The sequence below is a fragment of the Caenorhabditis briggsae genome (genome assembly GCF_000004555.2).
Source record: "Caenorhabditis briggsae complete genome, chrII, whole genome shotgun sequence".
NCBI classification, from domain to species: domain Eukaryota; kingdom Metazoa; phylum Nematoda; class Chromadorea; order Rhabditida; family Rhabditidae; genus Caenorhabditis; species Caenorhabditis briggsae.
This window is the reverse complement of record NC_013486.2, coordinates 6,520,780-6,544,230: the sequence shown is the minus strand read 5'-3', so window position 1 is coordinate 6,544,230 and position 23,451 is coordinate 6,520,780. Positions and strand designations below refer to the sequence as shown.

General features: G+C 38.2%; 8 protein-coding genes across 8 annotated transcripts in view; 4 read left to right on the top strand and 4 right to left on the bottom strand.

The window, feature by feature from the left end:
• Positions 1-1,675: 1,675 nt before the first annotated feature.
• On the top strand, positions 1,676-11,818 carry Cbr-glr-4 (the record flags this gene model as incomplete). The annotated part of the gene is given in 18 exon segments (XM_045242198.1): positions 1,676-1,775; positions 1,795-1,962; positions 2,774-3,237; positions 3,290-3,391; positions 3,435-3,536; positions 3,580-3,645; positions 3,693-3,782; positions 4,764-4,871; positions 8,251-8,511; positions 8,556-8,661; positions 9,311-9,500; positions 9,544-9,794; positions 9,841-9,949; positions 9,996-10,167; positions 10,215-10,338; positions 10,387-10,708; positions 10,749-10,799; positions 11,581-11,818. The coding sequence occupies 18 exon segments, from the start codon at positions 1,676-1,678 to the stop codon at positions 11,816-11,818; spliced, it is 3,024 nt and encodes a 1,007-aa protein (XP_045095011.1).
• Positions 5,575-6,178, bottom strand: CBG12955 (the record flags this gene model as incomplete). The annotated part of the gene is made up of 2 exons (XM_002630471.1): positions 5,575-5,709; positions 5,858-6,178. 2 exons carry the CDS (start codon positions 6,176-6,178, stop codon positions 5,575-5,577), a joined length of 456 nt encoding a protein of 151 aa, XP_002630517.1.
• Positions 11,819-12,562: 744 nt separating the features above from the next.
• Positions 12,563-13,798, top strand: CBG12956 (the record flags this gene model as incomplete). The annotated part of the gene is made up of 4 exons (XM_002630472.1): positions 12,563-12,980; positions 13,028-13,212; positions 13,263-13,526; positions 13,571-13,798. 4 exons carry the CDS (start codon positions 12,563-12,565, stop codon positions 13,796-13,798), a joined length of 1,095 nt encoding a protein of 364 aa, XP_002630518.1.
• A 246-nt stretch (positions 13,799-14,044) lies between these two features.
• Positions 14,045-14,625, bottom strand: Cbr-skr-17 (the record flags this gene model as incomplete). The annotated part of the gene is made up of 2 exons (XM_002630473.1): positions 14,045-14,537; positions 14,585-14,625. The coding sequence occupies 2 exons, from the start codon at positions 14,623-14,625 to the stop codon at positions 14,045-14,047; spliced, it is 534 nt and encodes a 177-aa protein (XP_002630519.1).
• Positions 14,626-14,996: 371 nt separating this feature from the next.
• CBG12958 lies at positions 14,997-15,632 on the bottom strand (the record flags this gene model as incomplete). The annotated part of the gene is made up of 2 exons (XM_045242197.1): positions 14,997-15,275; positions 15,426-15,632. 2 exons carry the CDS (start codon positions 15,630-15,632, stop codon positions 14,997-14,999), a joined length of 486 nt encoding a protein of 161 aa, XP_045095012.1.
• A 1,097-nt stretch (positions 15,633-16,729) lies between these two features.
• CBG12959 lies at positions 16,730-18,807 on the top strand (the record flags this gene model as incomplete). Its single annotated transcript, XM_045242196.1, has 10 exons — positions 16,730-16,827; positions 16,888-16,972; positions 17,019-17,096; positions 17,148-17,216; positions 17,264-17,473; positions 17,518-17,598; positions 17,649-17,901; positions 18,103-18,366; positions 18,414-18,567; positions 18,618-18,807. The coding sequence occupies 10 exons, from the start codon at positions 16,730-16,732 to the stop codon at positions 18,805-18,807; spliced, it is 1,482 nt and encodes a 493-aa protein (XP_045095013.1).
• A 2,481-nt stretch (positions 18,808-21,288) lies between these two features.
• The window catches only part of CBG12960, a gene marked incomplete at both ends in the record, with an annotated part of 5,618 nt that continues 3,455 nt past the window's right edge, over positions 21,289-23,451 (top strand). The window contains 2 exons of the mRNA XM_045242195.1: positions 21,289-21,291; positions 22,068-22,229. Of these exons, the coding sequence (XP_045095014.1) occupies positions 21,289-21,291; positions 22,068-22,229 (165 nt within the window). The remainder of the gene's footprint in view (positions 21,292-22,067; positions 22,230-23,451) is intronic.
• Positions 21,494-22,470, bottom strand: CBG12961 (the record flags this gene model as incomplete). The annotated part of the gene is made up of 4 exons (XM_002630477.1): positions 21,494-21,859; positions 21,908-22,280; positions 22,326-22,403; positions 22,451-22,470. 4 exons carry the CDS (start codon positions 22,468-22,470, stop codon positions 21,494-21,496), a joined length of 837 nt encoding a protein of 278 aa, XP_002630523.1.

Below are 23,451 nucleotides of genomic sequence, written 5' to 3'. Positions count from 1 at the left end.
CTAATACAGGTTTTACGGTACTTACTAGATCTGGTCTGATTCTCTATTTCTGAAACTCATATTCTATTTTTTTTGTAATTCAAAAAAGTTGAGCTATTGATTCCGGAAAAATAGAATTTGAAAAAAATTGAGCAAAATTAAGCTACCGTAACACCCGTAATAGAAGGGCGCCACACTGTCAAGTTTGAGCTCAATGCTCAATTATCTCAAATAATGTGAAAGATATCCAAAATGTGTCAACTGATAAAATGTTTGTGATATTTTGGCTAACAATTCATCAATTGACCACTTTTTCATATCTCCGATAGGAATTGAGATAAATTGGCTCAAAGTTAAAAGTTAGGGGGCCCTTCTATCACAGGTTGTACGGTATTTTCAAAAAAAAAAATCAAAAATTGATGTTCTCACAAAACTTTTCAAACTATTTTGTTGGCAATTTTCAGAAAAATTTCAAAATTTCAATGAGCAAGATTTGTACGTAATCCGAAACATAATATTTTCCGCTTTACGATTTTCTGTCTGCAATTCGAATATTCAAAGATCTAATAATTACTTCCAGTTAAACAAATTTTCCAATGACCTTTGTCATCTAGAATTCCATGCCCGACGTCGACACAGAATCCGTCCGTCTGTCGCCGTCGAAGCGACTCTGAGATTTTTGAAAGAAACTCTGACACGGGCTCTGCGTCTCGCGTCTACCGATACTATTCCTCATTTCGACACAATTCAATTTCAGAGTCTCTTTTCCGCCCCCTATCATCATAGTCATCATCATCATCGTTTTGTGCTCGTTGGAGCCGCCCCATTTTCTCTCTTCTTCTTCGTTTTTCGTGCTTCTTTCCCTTATTTCCACGCCCAAAAAGTTCGCATTGGATATCGCGCACTTTTTTGAGACTTTTGATCTTCTTCTCGGACTTTCAATATTCTTCTTCATATTTTTTCGGGAAATTTGGGATCACAAACATCAAAAATTGATCATTCGTGAAATGTGTCCTAAACTCATTTAGAGTTATTTTCTGTCATTGATCCTTTCATCTTATATTCTCGGGGAAACCAAAAAGTAAAATATAAATGGAGAACAGAAGTATATACATACATGTATGCACGAAAAATAAAAGGGAAAGCTGTGAAATTTTAATGGTTTTTCAACGCAAAAACAAGCCTCTCTTCATTTTTCTTCCAATCCGGATTTTCCTGCTTCTCCAAAAAGGTCCAGACAGGCAAATCCTCATGAGTACTTTTTTCTTTAAAAATCGGAAAAAAAAGAACCACAAATATTTTGAATTCGATTTTCTTTGTTCTACTGTTTCCTGAAGAAAATTCAATTTCAAAGTTAGAAGCTCCACAAAAAGCGAACTTTGCCAAAATCAAAACTTCAGAGAAGTCCAAAAATTTTTGTGGGAATCAGATGAAATCTGTGATGCAATCAAACTGCAATTCACTCCTCTCATAACCTCGTCGGGTATTCTGATATCCCCTTGGGAATCGTCTTGTTCTTTCTCTCGTTTCTCCCTCTCCAGACCCTTTGATATAAAATGCCCATTGGTGCTGCAATCCCTTTTTTCTTGTGTCTCTCCTTCACTATTCGTCATTCCGATTCTTGATTTTTTCTTTTTTTAATAATTTTTAATAATTAAAAATTATGATTTCAGATGAGCTAAACTTTCAACACAGCATGCAAGAAAAATGTCGCTTAGTTGGATTTTCAATCAGAATCCTCTTTCTTCTGAACACAATTCTTCCGGGAATCACACCAGACGATCGGTTTCATATAGGTTTGCGGATTCATCAGAGAAAATGAAGATATTAGTATTCCAGGTACAATTGCGAATCGAGGATCATTTGCTTACGAACACCTGAGATATGCAATAGACCGATGGAATACAGAACATGGAGCACATACACAGATCAAATTCTCAATTGTTTCACCAATTCGATATGACAACAATTATGAAGAGAGGAGTGAGTTTTTGAAGATACCCTAAAATCTGTAATAGACTTCAAAATCTAAAAAATTTGGCCCAATTTATCTCAGTCTCTGTCAAAAATATAGAAAAGTTGTCAACTGACAAATTGTTTATCATAATGTGTATCAAAAGTTTTTCGTTGGTTGACACATTTTTTATATCTTGCAGAGGAGCCATGATAAATTAACTCAAACTAGTATGGGACGTTTTGAACAAAAACTACAAAAATTCCGTAAAACCTGTAATAGAAGCCCGCACTGTCAAGTTTGAGCTAACTTATCATGGTTCCTTTGCAAGATATCAAAAATGTGTCAACTGTTCTCATCTATTAGAAGTTTTGTGGTAAGCGAAATTGCAGCTAAACATGAACTGGAACAGCACTTCTAAAGATTTTTAGTTAAAAATTTAAGTTAAGGAAAGTCAATGTAGTTCTGTTGGTGCTTGAATGAGTTTAACGCTTCAAAGGGTTTCGATAGGCGAAAAATCGCGGAAATTGATAATTGTAAAACCTGTAAGAGAAGGCTACCTTCGATTTTGGCCCAATTCATCACGGTCCCTGTCCAAGATATAAAAAAATTGTCAACTGATAAATTGTTCCTCGTAATATCACAAACATTTTGTCAGTTGATTCTTTTTTATATCTTGCATAGGAGCCAAGATAAATTAGGTCAAGTTTGACAGTGGGGGGCTTCTATCACAGGTTTTACAGTATAGCCCACCACCTCTGAGGTACCGTTATTTTTGCAATTAGACGCTTTTCAAAATGATGATAACTTATCACCCCTTACAAAACATTTTTTTTTCAGTGTGTGAAATCATGCAGCAAGGTATCGTCGCCGTTGTATTATCAAATGAAGAAAATGAACAAGATTCTCAACTCATCAAGTCTATGTGCCATTATTTCAATGTGAGTTCACCTACATCAGAACCTAATCGAATCTTCTCAATTTTCCAGATTCCATGTCTATCGCTTCAATCAACATCTCTTCGTGATTCCATCTCTGACTTTGTAACCCTTCTCGGACCATCGAGAGGAGCAGGAGCACGAGCAACCAGCGAATTTCTGGATTCTATGAGATGGACTGGATTTCTTTTGGCTTATCAACATGGATCAGATTTAGAAGATCTTTCTCCATTGATGCAGTATAAACAGATTGCGGATACTGGAGGAAGGAGAATTCACATTAAAGTTCGGCGACTTCCGAATAACACAGATGACTATGAACCGTTTTTGAAATATGTGAAAACCAGACTGAAACAAACTAACATCGTGAGTTTTCTTTGCTCCTTTTCAGGTGTTCTGTTATGGATTTGAGTTACAGATAATTCATTCCAACAATATAACCGTTCTCTATAATCTTCTACAACAAGCTCGTGGGTTGAATATGGCAGAACCTCCATTTTCATACGTTTTCACGAATACGGTAAGTTGGTTCTGTAAAGATGTACCCATAATATTTTTTCCAGGATTTATCTCTTTTGGAAGATTTTCTAAACAATATGTATGGAGCATCGTTTCATTGCAATATTACTGGACTGCAATTGGTAAAGAATGACCCAATGATGAAGGTGAACCCTTGAATTTGTTTTTAAACTTAAAATACAACTTCAGACTCAATTAGCGTTAACTTCCGAAGCGGTTTATGTTGTAGGGATGGCGATTTATAGAATGAGAGAAGTAAGATTACAATTTTTGAATTCCTTAAATTTTCATAACCGTTTTAGCTCGGTCATGCTCCTCGTCAATCGGCTGTGATGTGTGATTCTCATGACATTTGGTCGGATGGTCGAATAATGAATGAAGGAATTCGAAAGGTAATTCTCGAATAATGCCACAACAATTTCCCAAATGTCCTTCAAGTTCTCTTTTCAAATCCGCAAACAACCACATAGAAACCGTCTTTCTCTTTTTTTTTCTCCCTCTTGATCCTTCAAACTTGTCTCTTTTCTTTTCTTCTGAATTGTAAAAAACGAAGAAGAAGGAAGTTCTTTCTGAAGACCAGGGATTACTGTATTTGTTGGGATAATCGTCTAGAATTGAGACACTGAGAATACAACGCTGAAGTTTACGGATGTGTATGTGTAGAGAAGTTCGCGAATGCAATTGAGTGGACATTGCGTGATCTTTTGGAACGGACATGACACATTTTTAATAGTTATGGATGTAATTTATGACATTAGGTGAATAATTGGTACTAGTACCGGTTATTTTGAATCATCACGGAAGTTGACTTTCAAAGATTGGAAAGATTGCAATGAACGTTTTTCAACAAAAACCTATAATAGAAGGGCCCACTAATAGTCAACTTTGAGCTAATTTATCTCAGTTCCTAAAATTTTTTTAAATATGTCAACTGATAAAATACTGATGATATTATGATAAATAATTTATCAGTTGACAACTATTTTTTATCTTTGCCAGGAACCGAGATAAATTAGCTCAAATTCAAAATTTAAAGAGCCCTTTTACGGTGGCTGAAAGTTCTATTCAAAATCAATATTAAAAAGGAAAACCTAGATGAGTTAGGGCAAAAAAAAATAGAAGGCCCGAAATCTCTGGATGAATAGAAGGAACCTCTCTGATTGAAGGGGCCTCCGGAAGTTACCTAGATTAGATCACAAAAATCGATACAGATCTTGTTTTTTTTATTGCAAGAGATGATTTTTTTTGCAAATCCAGTTCAGACACAAAATAATTTGTTTTTCATTCTTCAGTCCCACTAATTCGATTCACACCTGAATTCTTCATTTTCCTCCTTTTTTAAACCCTTTTTTTTCCTAAAATTGGAATTCCAGTTGAAACTACGTAACCAATTGACCGGAGACGTGCAATTCAAATCAAATGGAGAACGAGACGACATCATGTATCACGGCGTTGGACGCATCAACTCACAATTTGTGAAGGTAAGGATCAGAAGAGGAAGAGGGGTAATTGACTAAAACCGGTTTTTTGATGAGGTAATTTTCTTTTTGAAGCAAACGAAATGTAAATAGTCTGGAACATTGAAAATTATCGAGAGAAAGAGATTTGATAAGGACGGATATGTTCTATGATCTATTAATTGTGGAAGGAGACCTTGATCTACGTTGTCAATCTATCGCCCTTTTCTTCAAACTGTCAACATCGTCACAACTTTTGAAACTGATCACACTGACCACAGAAACTTCAGAAGACGTTCAAGTAGTTTGAACACAGACAACACTTTAAAGTATGTTATAGATGAGCATGGTCTTCTGTGATCTTTAGAATCTTGACAGGCTACGAAATTTGAATCCCTCTGTTCCAAACGTTTTTCTATCTCGAGCACTTTTTTTCAACAGTACGTACTTGTTTACAAGCAAACAAACAGGTTGTACAAGTTTGTGTCAACTCACTCCAAATCGTTCATCTATACATAGCGATCCTCACACACCCATGTGTGTTATTTGTACAAATATTCTAGTTTTTCTATGTTTGGTGTCATATTCAAAAAGAGGAATTCCGAGAGCATCACGATGTTTTATTACATTTAATTAGAGCTCCAAAATAGGATTCAATCGAATGAGAACGAGAAAAAAGAGAGCTTTGGGGAGGGTATTTACAAAAAAGTTTGGTTGATCAGTGCGTTTATTGTCCTTGGGCCTTCTCGAGCTCGGCCTTAACGTTGGCTGGGAGGGCATTCAAGTAGGCTTGGATCTTTTGTCCCTTGGCTTGAACGGAGAGGGAAGAGTCGTTGGAGATGGCGGTGAGGTCGGTATCGGCCTGAAAGATATAAGAGAATTAGAAAACTGTTACTCAACATGATCTACTTTCACTTTGGCTACTAAGCTGAGTGGATTACCTACTAGTTCTTTTTTGTAATACTTTTCACTAAACCTATGCAACATAAATCTCTGAATAATCCTCTCACCTTCTTGGCAGCTGGGGAGAAGTTGGCAATAGCGGCTTGATGGGCAGCCTCGGCTTGTCCTTGTTGTCCCTTGATGAACTTCTGGAAGTCAGCCCAATCGGCGGCGACCTTTCCTCCTTGTTGGGAAACCCAGGCTTGGACCTTGGCGTCGAGTGCAGTCTCGGTCAAGTGTCCGTTGGCTTGGATGAGTTGTTGGAAGCTCTGGAGTTGAGCTGGAGTGGCATTGCGAAGGAATGGTGGAATATCTTGTCCTCCGGCTGGCTGTCCGTAGACAGAGACAGCGGCAACGGCGAGAAGAGCAAGAACGGCAAGACGGCACATTTTGGGTAGTTAGGAATCAGAATGAGTAGAAGACGACTGATGAGGATACCCCAACAGAAATTGTCGCTTTTATACTGTCCACTCACACTATCTACTGTCTCTCTGTGCCGCCCTTTCGCTCCTCCCACTCGGCAGATCATCGACGAGAGAGTGGAGAGACGCAGAAGGAGACCGAGTGTTCGCTGAAGTTGGCCAGTTTTCCGATGAAGGAAATCGCTGAATTTGAGACTTTTTCAAAATAATGAAGTATAGAATAAGAAGTGACGAATCGTCTGTGTTCAGTTTTGGAACAGAAGTTTTAGTAGACGTCATCAAATTGTGGAAATGGACACGATGTGATTGGGAAGGGACGTAATTGGAGAAAATGGTTCGATATGATCCTAGATCGTTGAAAAATCAGTGATCGAAGTTGTGCAGGATTCAGGTTTTTGATAGCCAATGAGCATGAAAAATTCTTGAGCTGAAGATTCTTCAATGCTTTCTTCGATCGCTGATTTTTTGAATTTTTGGCTCCGCGTCACTTTGAAACCGCGACTCTTCGAAACCAGTCATTTCGAAACCGTGGTAATACAGACGAATGAATGAATTTCAGACTACATTATCGATCGGGGTTTTCAAATATGCTTTTTCTGATAGAACACATCCTGAAACTCGAAAAATTAAAAAAATAATAATTTCTGAATGTGTTTTATCAGAAAAGATCAACTTGAAAACCCTGAAATCGGTTTTGTAGTCTGAAATTTATCCATGCGTCAGTATGACCACGGTTTCAAAGTGACGCGGAGCCCAATTTTAGGAACAACAACTCTCTAGTTTCTGAAATTCTACTTTTGTGAACTTTCTGAAGTTTCCGAATTTCCTTTGCTACCCAGTACATGTTACTGTTCCTTTTCATTATCTGACCAAAAGTCCATAAAATTTCAAAAACCTCTACTAGACACATTTTTTCCAGCCAACCAGTCTTCTGTTATTTTCTTATCATATCGTTTATTGTACTTCCCATTTCAACGTCGTCAGTTTGAAATGGATGGCCTTTCACCGAGATATTCTTTCCTTCTTCGTCTGACTTTTACATCTCCTCAAATGATATCATTTATCACTTTCAAAGCTTGTCATGGTCAGAGCGTGTAAGTGAAACTTGAAACAAAAAATCTGTTGTTTATACAACCTTGAACTCATTTTTCTTCTCTTCTGCGATCCAATGATTATCATCTTTAGTTTTTTCTCCATGTCGTAGTCCAAATTCATCCGTTTTCTTTTTTCCATTTCTGTATTCAATCCCATCCCGATTTTATATCCCTTTTTCTACGTCTTTACTTCCTGATAACACCGACAAAAACGGTCGAGATTTCGTTTGACGACTATTTCGTTTTCAAGTTTGAGATGACGTTACGTCTTCTGATTTGTTCTGATGGTCGGTCAGAAGGAGAAAATGAAACATATAGTATCGTTTCTGACTTGTTTCTGATTTTGTAATTTTCATCTGATTATGAGTAAAGCTATCCATCATTTTAGTTTATCTTCTTTTCCTTGTTCTTCTTCTCGACAAGAAACAATTCATCAGATTTTATCTTCCTCGTTATGACGTGGCAGATTAGAAGAGGTAATAAATCTATGTCGTTGTTGTCTCTTTGTTTAGATGATGACGTGCAAAAAGACAAACACACTTTCTATACAATAAAAATCTCAATCTTATTCGTAAAATGTGGAGCAGTTGACCTACTCAAAATAAGGATTCTATCTTATTTCTATAGAGCGATCAAAGATCATAACCAGCTGTATTTAGCTGGTGGTGCAATTGAAGAAAAATTTGATGAATGAATGCCGAAAGGTAGCAAAAACTGTGTGAAAACAAACAGGCAAATGTTGATCGTTGAGGACAGAAAGAGTTGAAATGCAAATAAACTTACCTACTGGAATCAAACTATTCGCACATTGGACTCTCGGAGAGAGCAATCGGCAAAGAAAGTGTTTGTGTAGATAACTGGAACATTTGGGCTAATACCAGACAAAATGATAAAAAATAACAAGGAACACATCTTCGTTGGGGAACCTGAAGTTCATATTTTCAGCTTGGCAACTGGTCTGAAAAGCGTGGTTGGAACTTCGATAGTCGATATGCAAATCGATGGGAATTCGATATCGACCCGGATTCAGAAGATTTGGAAGGACTTCACCTTCGTGTTGTTGTCTATCTAGAAGAACCGTTTGTGATCAAGACTGGAGAAAATAAGTACGAAGGATTTTGCATCGATTTATTGAATGAAATGACAAAAGTACTGAAATTCAATTATACAATCATTGAGGTTCAAGATGGAACTTATGGAATTGAGGTAGTTTTTGATATAATATAGAATTTGGAAGTTTTCATGTTTAGGACGATTCTGGTAGATGGAATGGTATAATTGGAGCTCTACAAAGGCACGAAGCAGATTTATCTCTTTCAGCAGTGACCATAACTTATAGCAGAGCCGAAGTAGTTGGTGAGAAGATTTTTAATAAGATATATACAAAAACGTATTTTTCATATGATTCTAGGTCATTTTCAGGAGTCTGAAGCTTGGTTTATTAATTTCAGATCACTTTAAAAAATTTGGAGGGTGTAGAACAGGGAACTTTGCAGTCACATAATTTTTTTTGAAAATGCTGTTTATTTTCGATTTTTGAAACACACCCCTTTAAGCCCCTCCTTGTACTAAAAATGTGAAAAACTGATGGCTTTCAGAAATCGAAAATCAAAGTAACTCTCAAAAAATTCTGATAATGCCAACTTTTCAATCTAGGTCTTATTTAGACCCACCAAGATTTACAAGTACCGTATTTTGTCTAATAGAAGCTCATCCAAGCCTCCAACTTTGAGCTCTATTATGAAGCGCCGGAGGAGCGGCTAGCAGATGGCTGGTGATAAATAAATTGTTAATTGACAAGTTTTCGATATCTTTCACAAGAAGCGGGATAATTATGCTCAAAGTTGACACTTTGGATGGGCTTCTTTAGAGGAAATACGGTAATCAGAAACTTTACAGCTGAGCTCCAGACTCCTGAAAATGGTCAAAATGATGAGAAATGAGTTTTTGTATATCTTATTGACCGGTACTGTAGATGCAAAAGTTAATACTCAACGATATTCAGACTTTACTCTTCCATTTATGCATCTCGGGATTTCGATTCTATTAGCACGAACTTCGGAAGAAACTGATAAAGGATCACTTTGGACATTCCTTGAACCCCTTTCTCTGACAGTTTGGATCAGTTTACTTCTCAGTTATTGCATTGTTTCATATTCAATGCACATTTTGGCAAAGTTTTCTCCTTATGAATGGTATTGCCTGCTGAGTATATTTTCAAATCTAAAAATTTTACAGGTACAACTTGGAAAGGATTGATGAACGGGATTTTGAAAACATAAAAAATCAAAAGAACCAATTCACAGTTCTGAATTCGTTCTGGTTTACGATGGGATCTCTTATGCAACAAGGATCGGATGTGATTCCACGAGCAGCTGCGACTCGATTGATTGCCGTGGTTTGGTGGATGTTCACACAAATTATAATCTCTTCATATACGGCTCAATTGGCTGCGTTCTTGACTGTAGAGAGAATGTCAACACCTATCGGTTTGTAATTTTCATGAATCATTTTTTTAGTTTCAAAAAGTTTCAGAAAGTACACAAGATTTGGCGAATCAGCAAAAAATAAGATACGGAGTTCTAAAAAGCGGGTCAACTATGGACTTCTTCCGTGAGAGTAAAATACCAATGTACGAGCGGATGTAAGTTGTTTTTCTTGAAGAATTGGATCCTAATCAAAAGTTACAGGTGGTCAGTAATGGAATCATCATCTCCTGGAGTTTTTGTAAATAGCTCAAGAGAAGGAATAGCACGGGTAAAGTCGGGTGGGTACGCGTATATGATGGAGAGTTCGATGTTGGAATATTATTTGGAACGAGATTGTGATTTACAAAGTATCGGAGGTCTTTTGGATTCAAAGGTTTTTTTCTGAATTTAGTTTTGAATAAGTTAATTCCTGAATTACAGGGATATGGGATTGCTCTACCAAAAGGTTCTCCTCTTCGAGATATTTTATCAAGAACTGTGTTACAATTACAAGAACGAACTATTTTGGAAGCATTGAAAAATAAATGGTGGAGGGATAGGAGAGGTGATATTAGAATACAGATAATATTAACATAATTTCAAATATTTCCAGAAGGCCCTTCGTGTGGTCCTCCTCCTGCTGAAAAAGCAACAAATTCAAAACCTCAAAATATATTCGGAATATTCTATGTTCTTCTAACTGGTCTAATAGTTGCATTCCTTCTTGCATGCGGGGAATACTGTATTGAGTCTCGACATGAAGCGTTTCGGCTGAAACTGACAATTGTTGGAAAAGTAGGTCTTCTAGATTTGATTTTGAAAACCAAAGAACTTTTTCAGTTCATCGACTGGTATCGTGGAAATTCGAATGATACGAAAACTCGAAATAAAATGAGAAACATGCAGTTGGACACTGCTGGACAAGAGATCTCAATGTGAGTTTCCTTTTTCAAGCTCCTCGCTTGAATTTTTCAGAGGTTTGAAAATCCTTGCAAATTTCTCGCTTCTCCCGTACCATCATATTCGGTTAGATTTCCGGCCAGAAATCCTGATTTTGCATGAAAATTCGCCCAGAATTTTCGCAACTTTTATTTTCAGTTTCAATAATAAAATAGAGTAATGTGAGGCTCTCACTTGGCAAACGGAAGGTAGGTCAAAGTATTCGGAAGTGCATGATTCGAGACGCTTTTTTTTTGAGAATCGGCTTGGTTACATTTTCTTTTTCTCTCGATGCACTGCTACTACTCGCTTCAGTTCTCTTTTTTGGTTTTGTCGGCTGAAACTATCGCATTTTTTTCAGTTTTTTTACCGTAAAACCTGTAATAAGAGGGCACCATACACTATCAAGTTTGAGCTCATTTATCTCGGCTACTATGCAAGATATCGAAGATGTTTTTACTGATAAAATGATTTTGATATTACGATAAATAGTTTAGCAGTTGGCAACTTTTTCATATCTTTCACAGGAACAAAGATGAACTGGCTCAAAGTTGAAAGTTAGGGGCCCTTCTATTACGGGTTTTACGGAGTCTTCTTTCTCTTAATCGTTCAGTTTATCCCTATTTTGATATGGCATTGCTACTTTAAAAATAATTAATGCACTCAAAATTTTTGATCTTCTGACATGGTCGATTAATCCCAATCAACGAAACCAATTTCTTCAGTTGTCCAGATTATCAACAAAAAAAAAGAATTCCTGATTTTTCATTAACTTCTTTCCACTTTCCACATGATTCAATCAACACCTTAACAAGAACAATTAATCCAATTTTTTATTTCCATTCAATCTCTTATGAAAATGTTGCAGATCCATTCATGCCGAACCTCCGCTACCCCCAGTTCCAACTTCTCGACCTGATCCAACTCGTCTCTCGATTTCATCACCAGCCCCTACCATTTGTGTTGTTTCCTGTGATGATGGCACTCCGATCAGTCGAGATAGACCTCCATCCATCAGTAGGGCAGGCCTTCGAAGACTGAGTCGGATGCTTCCAGCCACGACTCATGAACAGTTATCCAGATTCCGACAAGGATCAATGTCATAATTCTTTATTCGATCGTGATTCCTTTTTTTTGTAAATCTTGTAATTATCATCTTTTGAGTTCTACCTGTTACTATCAACAAAAACCAAATTTTCCTCTTTGAACTGGTCTATCATTTGATTTTGATTAATTATTTAAGTTGATTTTGACATGTTTATTTAACGTTCGTTTGAATGTAAATCCGATTGTTATTACCGTAAAACCTGTATTAGAAGGGCCCCTCTAATTAAAGGGTTCAAAATGTGTAGTTCGAAATCGAAGATTTCCGTACGTTTTCAGTGGAAAACATTCCGGAAATTCCACAATTTTACAGAAATTTGTTGAAAAACTTTTTTGCTAAAAGTGGCCGGAAAAATAGAAGCGCCCCCTCTAATTGAAGGGCCCTGTAATAGAAGGGCCCTCAGAGGGCTCCTTGAAAAAAAGAAGGTTACGGTTTATGAAGACGTTCTTCAATTTTGCCTACTGTAGCTTTTTCACGTTTTGTTTAATTTCGATACTTTCACGTGAGTCTGGAATATGAGGCGAATAGCTGGAAAAAATTATGTAGGCATCACTCCACAGGTGTCATTTATACTGCTGTTTTAAGTTTGAAGTCGTGAGCGTGAAAGAAGAAGTAGATGAATGCGAAACATGAAGCAAAAACTGATGTGAGGTGTCAAAATTTTTGCAAAGTATTTTCATGCGAAATTCAGGAGTCGGTGAGATCAACAAAATCCTTTGCACTTACGGAGAAATCGGAGAAAGTGATGAGGGATGACTCTAGAAAAGATTCTCCGCCACTTATAAAGAAAATCGATGGGATCCCAAAACTATCGGTAGAGCCAAGTGAGAAGAAGATGCCATCTCCAAACAAACGACTCGGTGTGATGCCACGACTGAAGAAACCTGAGCCCGATTCCGTTCCCTTGATCCCAATTGATGAAAAGTTTAAGAAACGATGGCACATTGAAGGTATTATCGGAAAAGGAGGTTATGGGGAGATTTATACTGCAATCGACATGAAAATAGCAGAAGAAGTAGCAATAAAGGCGGAACCAATGGAACGGAAAGGGAAAGTAGCACGGAGAATGATTTTGGAGCAGGCGGTGTTAGTGAAGTTACAGGGAAAACCGCATTCGCCGTTGATTTTAGGATCAGGTCATACTGAGAAATTCAACTATATCGGTATGTTTATTTTTGAGTGACATAAATATAAGAATGAAGGTTTCCAGTTCTCCAATTGCTAAGTATTAACTTAGGGGATATTCGAAGAATGAGCCCAACTAGAAAATTGAGCAAGTCAACCGTTGGAAGAATCACAGTTCAATCAATTGCTGCTTTACGGGATCTCCATGAAATTGGTTATCTGCATCGAGACGTCAAACCGGCCAACATCTGTTTTGGAATCACTCCAACGGTAAATAGTAAACGGTTATTTTAAGTGACTCTTGAACGAAACTTTTGCAGACGCGTCATGTGCTCAAATTGCTAGATTACGGTCTCGTTCGTAGGTACAAAGAAGCAGACGGAGAATGGAGACAACATCGTGCGAAGGCTGGATTTCGTGGAACACAGAGATACGTCTCCACACGTGTCCATCGTCGTCTCGAGCAAACACCAGCTGATGACATGGTTTCTTTGATGTACACTGCGTTCGAGCTTTTGGCCGGTGAGCTTCCCTGGAGAAATCTTGAGAAGAGTGATGACATTTGGAAAATTAAAGAAGCAGTTGTAGGTTCAGTGAGCAAAAGTTGTCTCGAAATCATATTTTTCAGCAATACGGGCATATTGAGTACTTCAGTGGAATGGCACGCGAACTGTTTGACTTTTCTAAACTCGTTTCTGGACTCGACCCGATGGTGGACCCACCTTACGCAACTCTCCAAACATGCGTGAAGAAATTGTACTCACCAAAGAAGCTTACAGATCTATACGATTGGGAGGAAAACTTCAAAGAAGCAATATTAGAGAAGACTTTGTCAACGGACGACAGTAGCCAGTAAATGAACTGCAGTTTCTGATAAATATGATTCGTTCCATCGTTTTTTTTTTCTAGATCAATAAAGTCAATTTGATTGAATAAAGCAAAACAAATGTGTTAAATTTTGGGAATAACACTAAACAAATAAACCTTGCAAAAATGCAATCGAAAACTATTTTTTACTGAAAAGCTGCTTCGGGTGTACCGGTGTGGTTGAATTTGATGTGATATAGATCGATAATAATAGTTTGAAGAAATGGATCTCTTATTAATCGTCCCAAGTGGCAGTTGAGGTGGACGGTTGTTCCCATGGCTCCGGAATCCCAAACAGTTCTCTCATCTCTTCTGTAGATTTTCCTTTTGCTGAGTTAGCAACCGTTTTGCAGCCGTAATTGATCAGTCCAGTAATATCCAAATGATAGGCAGCAGTTATGAGATCAAACAGATTTCCCATGGGCAATTTGGTGAGAAAATGTCTGTCCCACGACGGAATGAAAATATTTTTCTTGTCCTTCTCCGCTTGTGCAATGGCTGGATCGTCTTCTTTGTGCTTCTCACACCATTCTAGCACTAGCTTCAAAGTGAATCCGACAACATTGTTGACTTCTAATTTTTCCAGAGGTTTGTTTTCGTCGTCATATCCCTTGATAGTAGCGGCTAGAGTGCTCGAAAGAAGCAGCGCTCGAACATCAGCTTGAAGGATGTGACCATCAGAAGACTGTACTTTAACGATTCGTGCTGGAGCGGAAGGCTTCGGTGTGCTGTAATATCAAACAATGAGTTTAGGGAACAGTTTTTCAAAGGACACCTGGGCTGTGGCCGCTTTGCACTATTCTTTTTCGGCGCCATCTTTGATTTGAAATGAAATCTTCTGCAATCGTATTTCGTATTTTGGAAAGTTGAGAATTGAGGAAGCATCCGACAAAGAGAAAATAGGAAAAATATGACTCATTTCTAGCAAACAATTGCTCAATGTTTTGGAAAAGCCATGAGGAAATATATTTTCGCCGTTCGAGAAAACGAAAAATTCAGATAAACGAACTATTTGAATAAATTTACATTTTTATGCACATCAATGAATATGGTTTAAAACTAACATAAAAATTGACAGAAAAATTAATTGGGTGCAGGAGAAATTGAAAGCAGAGAACAGGCAATATTTAGAAACCTGGTACGAGATGCAAGTAGAAAATTATGTAGTATGAGATATTGTAATTTTGTTAATCATTGATTGGTGGTTCTGGAGACAGTGAAATGTCACTCATTTCTTGATCTTCCGACGAAGATTCGTCGTCTTCTTCTTTCTCTTCTTCCTCTTCCTCATCTATTTCGGCTGCTTTAATCTCTTCGTCGGATTTGAGATTCAAAGCTTGACGCATCTCACTAGACGTTTTCCCGGCGATTTTAGATGCGATTCTTCTGCAGAGAGTCTCATAGAGGTGTTGAATGTTGAGGTAATTAGCAGCGCTCATTAGCTCGAAAAGCTCGCTATTAGGAATCTGAAAGATAATTATCATTTACCAATTTTGAATTTCGATAAGAACCGTTAAGTAAGCATTAGTCCACTTATCGAACGAGTAACTCGGAACGTCGCTTTTTCCAGGTGGGGTCCATTTTTTGTTTTGGTGATGCTTCAGCCACACACATACTTTCTCCATTTGAGCGCTAGCTATGTTGCCCAGCGGTATCGGCTCCTTCTTCACATCTTTCAGGTGATAATCGAAGTTGGCAATTAGCTTGGCTAGTGTCTCCGACTGTTGTGCTAGCTCTACCGTCAACTCGAAATCCTTCCCATCCGAAGACACAACAGTGATCAGTTCTTGAGAAATAGAAGACGATGGTTCATCGGTAGTCATAGTTCTGCAAACTTTTTTTTTGTTTATTGGAATACGAATAAAATAAAATTGTTCCGCAAAGATTCAAAGAAATTTCAAGCAAAGAATCTTTGAGGAAATTGTAGTGAGAGTGAGATCGTAAAATTTGCAGGCTCGTTTCAATAAATTTTCAGGAGGTTCTGCACAGAAACTGAACCAAGGATTTTTTATTCGATAATTGTAAGAACGGCATGCGAAGGAAACATTTCGGAGCATAAAAAACAACCCGGAAAATCGATTTTAAGAGGCACGGCAGCCGAAAGCTGTGTGTCTCATGACCGCATCCAAATGTGCTAAAAAACCATGCGGCAAAACCGTGCCAGGGTTGCAATTTAGGCTCCGCCCCCCGACTCCGCCCACTTTTCTCCGGAGTTTTTTTTCCCCGGAATTTGCGGGGTCTCCGCTGTGTGCCAAGCGCAACGACGGCGCGCCCCACTGCACATTTTTCGTTTGCGCCAAAACGCGGTTGTTTGAAAAAAGTAATCTCAAAGATCTTCGAAAATCACACCATGATTGATTTGAATTTGAAAACCATAGTAAAAAATAATTAATTTTATGGCTGTTTAATTATGACTCGATTATCTGAATAAAATGTTCAGATGTCGAGCTCGAATACTAGTTTCTCTCACTATCAGTTTCGTTGTCTATAAATTTAGTGTTTGGATCAATAAATTTGAATTTTGAAAGGCTTGCCTTTGCAGAAACGAAGTTTTCAGCACTAGCATGTTTACTTGCACTTGAATTTTGGAGATCAAAAAGTTCTCATTCGAGAATTATTCGCATTCCTCATTTATACGAAGTATTTTAGATATATCTAAAAAATTGGATTTATTACTTTTACTGCAATCAAACCGGTAAGCTCTCTTTTTTGAAGCTTTACACTAAATAAGAAAAAACAAAACTTCCGACTCGCCGTTTTCTCGCGTTTGTCAATTTCAAATATCCGCCGAAAAATTGTAGTCCAATAGCGCGCGCTTTGATACCTCTGACGTCATCTCTCGCTAACAATTTCGCACACAAATCCATCGATCTTGTCGTCGCTGTGCATAGAAAAGTATTTTTCTGTAAAATACTTCGAAATGGCGTCTTCCGGAACCCCAACTCCTTTCATGGGATCGGGTATAAAACAAGATCTACACTTATTATTCAACAAGTTCTCATCTACCGAATCTAAAAGGTAAGTCATCAGTTTTCATCAATTTGGCTATATTTCAAAAATTACTTCTAATATTTTCAGCATCCGAGCATTTGCCGAAATTTTCCGGGAGACACGTTTTGACACCATTTTCCATTATCGAGTAAACCCAGCGGAACATCTGGAAGTGAGGAACACATTTTGCAATTAATTTAATTGTATTGTCCTTTCAGTTTAGCGAGTACCTCCTCCAGAATGCAGCTCTATATTTTGAAAGCAAAAATGAAATTGGTGTGCCGAGAACATTAGAAGTGAGAATCTCAAAGAAAGTCTGAAATCCACAATAATATGAAGCATTTCAGGATCGATTATTTGGGATATACCTCTGTTATGCGCTGTACAATGTTCAACCTATAGATCACATTTGCCAGGTAATCATTATTTATGTTGACACTTATTTTTTGAACTCCTGTTGTAGATACCAATAACTGGAACACAGTTCGAAGAGCTCCTCAAACTGCAAAAAGAATTAGTATCTAGAAAACTTCTCCAACCCGTGGCTGCCATCAAAAATCTCCTACTAAAGAAAGCGTTCCGGTTAACTATCTTCCAATCAACTTATGATCCAGTTACACACAAGAAATACCTATACGAAGAAGATGTTCTAAATTATAGCAGGAAACCAATTGTAAGTTTGAAATTCATACAAAACCAACTGAACAAATTAAACAGGAACCATTTGCAAGAGTAGCAGCGTTGAAAAATCAGAAATTGTTCGGCGAGATCGTACTGATGCACAATGTTTATACCAAGGTGACGCAATCTATCCGAATTCGATTAAGCAATTAAACTTTTGATTATAGGCAAAACATGATCTTGGTTTAACCGATATACAGTTAGTGGAAAAAGTCGATCCGACCTTGGAACTGCAGAAAAGTCTAGAAAGACATCAGAAAGAGCTCGAAGCGGTGCAAAATGGAACTGCACTACCGACAACGAGTAACACGCAAGCAGAAACAACAGCAGGAACCAGTAGATCAGAATTGAGAACTAAAGCATATTCTGCTGGATTGAAGCATACTAGACAGCGAAGGTATCTCGACCCAAACATGCAAGGTATGTTCTACAATTCAAGCTAAATAGAAAGATTTTTTAATGGCCTATTTACTGTAAATATTATTGTAATGGACCGGGCCGAGCTTTTTTTAAATTTTCACGGCTCATATATTGAAGTGGAAAATCAATGAAAAATTTGTAGAAGCTTGACTTTAAACCAGCTTATAGATATTTCAAGCTTGACTAAAAATACTTCTTCAGAAAATTTCAAGCATCTCACATTTGGACAAATCGCTCAACAATGCTTGGATGAAGAGCCCGGTCCATCTACGGAGTACGTGAATCCTGTCGATTTTTGTGTTTCTAGTTATACATATTCTAACCTCAGGATTCCCAATCGCCATTTGAAAAATAAGAAGAAACGTAGAGCAAGTGTAGAACCGATCGAACAAATGGATGAACATGATCTGGCTGAGCAGGTTCTTCGTGAAGAGTATGCATCCAGAGTTAAACCTGAATCCGACGGTCAGTAATCGATAATTATGAAAATTAGAATCCAAATTGATTTTCAGGAGAAGAAGAACAGATGCTTGGCATGAAAATTGGTAAGCTGGGAACCTCTGGTGTAGCCAAAATTCGAGCCCCCAAGCGGAAGAACGGAAAATTGATAACAGTCAAATCTGAACATGTAGCCGACGATCGAACGGATATGACTGCTTCACAAATGTGAGTAGCTTTCCAAAGGCATTTTAAAGTTCTCATTTGTGATTTTTCAGTAGTGCATCGTTCAAATCTCCTGAAAAGAAGAAGGCTAATGTACGGAAGGAAGTGAAGCCACCTAGAATTAGCGACGAATGGGCGAATAAGCTTCATGTCTGGCACGGACAAGTCGAGGCGACAGATAAACAGCTTAAAAAGCTGACAAGTCAGATAAAACTCGAAGAGGTAGATGAAGACGAACATTAGAATGATCATGTCAAGATCCCTTTGTACTTTGGAAATAAGTTAATAATTTATTCAAGTATTATCTAATAATAAATTTTTTATTCATAACCACTAATCGGCTTGTCTTTTCTTTTTCTGTCTGGTTGAAAATTTCCCGATTTGGTTTTTTTGTGAATCTTAATTCCCTCCCTGAGATGATCTGGGTGCAAGTTCAAATTATCAGCGTTGATGCATTTTCGCGAGAAGACCAAACGAAATGGCCTGATATCGTGCAATACACGCCGATTTCACTTGGTTATCATCTATTCGGTTTCGTGTTGTAGTCGCCTGCCTTGTGGAAAAGTAAAGTGTGCCAATTACATTACTCCGAGGCAGTGTGCCTTATCGACAAACGCACTTTTCGACAAATTTACCGGTAAATTTATCGGAAAATTACCAACAAATTACCGACAAATTGTCGATAAAAACAACATTTATCGACAATTTGTCGATAAATTTGTCAATAAAAATGCTGTTTGTCGACAATTTATCGACAAATTGTCGACCAAAATTGCTATTAACCGCCGGAATCAAGTACTTGTGAAAATCGTATCTAAGGCTTCCATTCGGTCGGGAAATTTAGCCGACCGACCGACCACCGACCCCGCCGACCGACAGCCGACCGAACTGACCGATCGGTCGGCGCACCGACCGTTTTCATGCATTTGCGCGTCAACATGTTTGCATACGCTGCATTGTATTTTACGACAAACTACTCACTAAAAGCCTCGTTTGTCATAAAATAAAGTGCTTCGTACGCAAAAATTCGTGTTTTTATGCGCAAAGGCACGAAATCGGTTAGCTCGGTCGGCTGGGTCGGTCGGCGGTCGGCGATTTTCAACCGACCGAAATGGAAGCCTTAATCGTATCGTTACCATTTTTTCCTAGGACGTCTAGAATGATGGAAGAACTTACCTAGGCAAACTTTATAGGCTATCTGGCTTGGTAGCCCAACTTTCACAACATGAATTTTCTAGGCCACGATTCTTTTTAGCCTAGAAATGATCTGATATTCACCTGATGTGTTTTTAGGTTATTTTAACATGGTGGCCTAACTTTCGCGCGTCGAGTTTTCTAGGACACCATGTAAAAATGGCCTAAAAAACACACCAGATGAATATCTGATCATTTTTAAGCCAAAACAGTTAATGGCCTAAAAACTCAACTTGCAAATGTTAGGCCACCACCCCAAAATGGCTCAGAAAGTGTACAAGGTGAATTTCTGACCATTTCTAGGTCAAAAAGATTGATGGCCTAGAAAACTCATATTGCAAAAGTTAGGCCACCATGTTGAAATGGCCTAGAAAAAAAAGATGAGATACGATTTTTTACAAGTATTTCCGGCGGTTAATAGTATTTTTTGTCGAATTTGTCGACAAATGCCCCCTTCGACAAATTTATCGACAAAGAAAACGACAAATTTATCGACAATTTGTCAACAAAATTTCGTCGATAAATTGTCGATAAACTACTTTCGACAAATTTACCGATAATTTGTCGACAATTTATCGACAACATTTTATCGTTTTTTATCGACAAATTTATCGATAATTTGTCAGGTAAATTTGTCGACAAAATCGGAAAATCTTTGTCGATAAGGTACACTGCTCCGAGGGAAGTGATAAAATTGGAAAAAGTACATGTCCGAATGGAGGTGAAACTGAAGGGCAGAAGCTTAGATTATTTCTTTGATTCGTTAGACTCTTTCGCGCTAAATATTGGAAAGAATTACGAGGTCAAGCCCTACTATTCCTTCGAAGATGTTTTCTTGACCCCGTAATTCTAATTAGTCTAACGCGATCGCTTGGACGAGATCACAGTCACCTTTTAGTTTGTTCTTTTGCCTGATTGATTCTTTCTAACTGTGTAGGCGGAACGATTCAAATAGAAAGAGTCTCAATTCCTTATTGCCGACTGAGAACGCTACGCCCATCTTCTTGTTTTTTTCTCCTCATGATCTGCACCGGTAACGGAAAGCGCAGAAATTGCGCTCTGCTGTTGTATGAATATGCAAGCAGACACGTTGTAGCTGGTGCCACGGTCTGTCGCGACCGAAAACCCAATAAAAGGGACTTGAAACAGATGTGATGATATCAGCAGTGGCAGACCTGATGTGGCCTCTCTTGTCTTACGGTCGTTTTTTGGGGATACTGAACGTCTCCAACGGACATTGATAGTTCTTTGACTTTTTTCGTAACCTATCTACTCTTTCTTCAACCCCATCGAGACTCCGCCCAATTTCTCTCAAAGGTATAAAATGAACCAACGAGCTTCTTTCAGTCGCAGCCACGCAGCAACCAGTGGACCTATACTACCGGTAGAGGAACAACAACGGTGAACTGGACCAAAAATGACGAACACTGGGGAGGTTCAAGCTATTGAAAATCGGGATACGATCAAGAAGATCGACTCGTTGTCAACTATGCCATATTGGTAAGTGTTTTACATAATACGGGAGCCGAAATGGCTGATATAATAAAGGGACTAATAGGATAGTAAGATTAAGCCTATTTTCTGACTCTGAATTTGAAATACACTTTCTGGGCGTCCTAATGACCCCAATCTTATCAGAAGAACTAGACGTGACTATCACAGCTACCAATGAAACGATCAAATACTGATCTATCAGTACCAAATGTTGACCGTATTCACGTGATTGTCACTGCCTTCATGCCGCGTCTAAAANNATGTGCTCAGGAATTTCCAGTTGGGAGAGTTTAGCGATACGCTTGATGGATTCGTATCCCATGATTGGCATGATTCCAGGAATGATTGGTTTGGTGATTCCGATTTCACGGCAATCAGCCACAAACTTCTCGAAAGTCTCTGGTTCGAAGAACAGTTGGGTGATCACAAAGTTAGCTCCGGCATCGCATTTAGCTTTCAAATACTGAAGATCAGCCTTGTACGAAGGGGCTTGTGGATGTCCGAGTGGGTATCCAGCGCAACCAATGGAGAAGTAGTCTCCGTATTCCTCACGAATCCAACGGATCATGTCGAGAGCACGGAATTGGTTAGTATCCTCGAGCTCAGTCTGAAACATGAAAATGAAAAATGAATTAGAAACGATGCCGCAACACACCCCTGGAGGTAGATCTCCTCTGAGAGCAAGAATGCTTCTGAGTCCCATCGCCTTGGCTTGTTCGAGATGCTTCAAAGTGTCAGCCTTGTTGTACTGGACACATGTCATATGCAACATGGTATCCACTCCACAGTAGTCGAGCATGGATGCAGCAATCGAGGAAGAGGATGTGACCTTATCAATATTGGCAGGGTCACTTCCCATATGCCAAGTCATGTCAACGAAGACAGATCCTCCTTCTGAAAGTCGCTCAACACGTTCGAGGAAGTTTGGAACACCATTCACGAAACGTGGTGGGAAGAATTCCAAGGAGAAGAATGGAGTCTTCTCCTCGATCAGACGTTCGATCCTTTCGTGAAGAAGCTCGTAATTTCTAAAAATCTGAGTTCAAAGGAGCAATATTTAAAAAAAAACTCACTTCAAAGACCAACTCTTACTAGTTTCAAAAACCGGCTTCTCAGTAACCACAGCATTCTCGTCGCCGCTATCGATACCACTGAAAAAAAGTACTTGAATTGTATTGATCGAAACGGTAAGACCTACTTTACGCGTAAAATAGCCATCTTTCACAAGAGTCTATGATGGACGAAGAATAAGACTAATGAAGAAGATGGTGGAGAAAAAACGGGATTATAAGGGGGAGTAGTGTACATCTCTTCCAGGATCATGTGACATGATATGAATCTCGGGAGAGAGAGAGAGAGAAGAGGGACATAACTAACAGTCATTGTACTTTGTCTTACTCTGATTTATTTTTTACTGATTTTTCATGTCTCAATTGGTACAAAACTTTCTTTTTTTTAACAGCTCGCAATAAATAAGATATTTTTGAATTTTTGAACACTTCCTAGCATCTTTTTGTTCTAAGCAACCCGTTATTATCAATGCTTCATCTCTGTTATGCGAAATCTTGATACGAATTTCTTGTCCGTTGTTTTTCGGAATCTTTCTCATCGTTTTCTTTTGTTCCGATTCCGCCAAAGATACCTATGGTTTTCCACACAAAACATGGAAAAAGCGATAAGAATCGAATGTGATAGATCAGTTTTCGATCTTCCTCCCTAGTGCAAAGGATACTGTGTCGCAATGAACTAATAGGGTTTTTTGTTGATAACGAATAGACATCTTTTGAACTATGACATGTTCGTCGGGGTTGATAAGATAAAAAGAGGTGAGAACCAAGAGTTTTAGGGGAATATCATAGATTGAAAAAAAGCTCAATTATTACTTCATCTTGATTTTTATTCTATTAACCTATTAAGCTCAACTTCGAAAAACTAGAGGTGTTCCAGTCATGATGCCGCGNTTANAAAGATTTTTTAATGGCCTATTTACTGTAAATATTATTGTAATGGACCGGGCCGAGCTTTTTTTAAATTTTCACGGCTCATATATTGAAGTGGAAAATCAATGAAAAATTTGTAGAAGCTTGACTTTAAACCAGCTTATAGATATTTCAAGCTTGACTAAAAATACTTCTTCAGAAAATTTCAAGCATCTCACATTTGGACAAATCGCTCAACAATGCTTGGATGAAGAGCCCG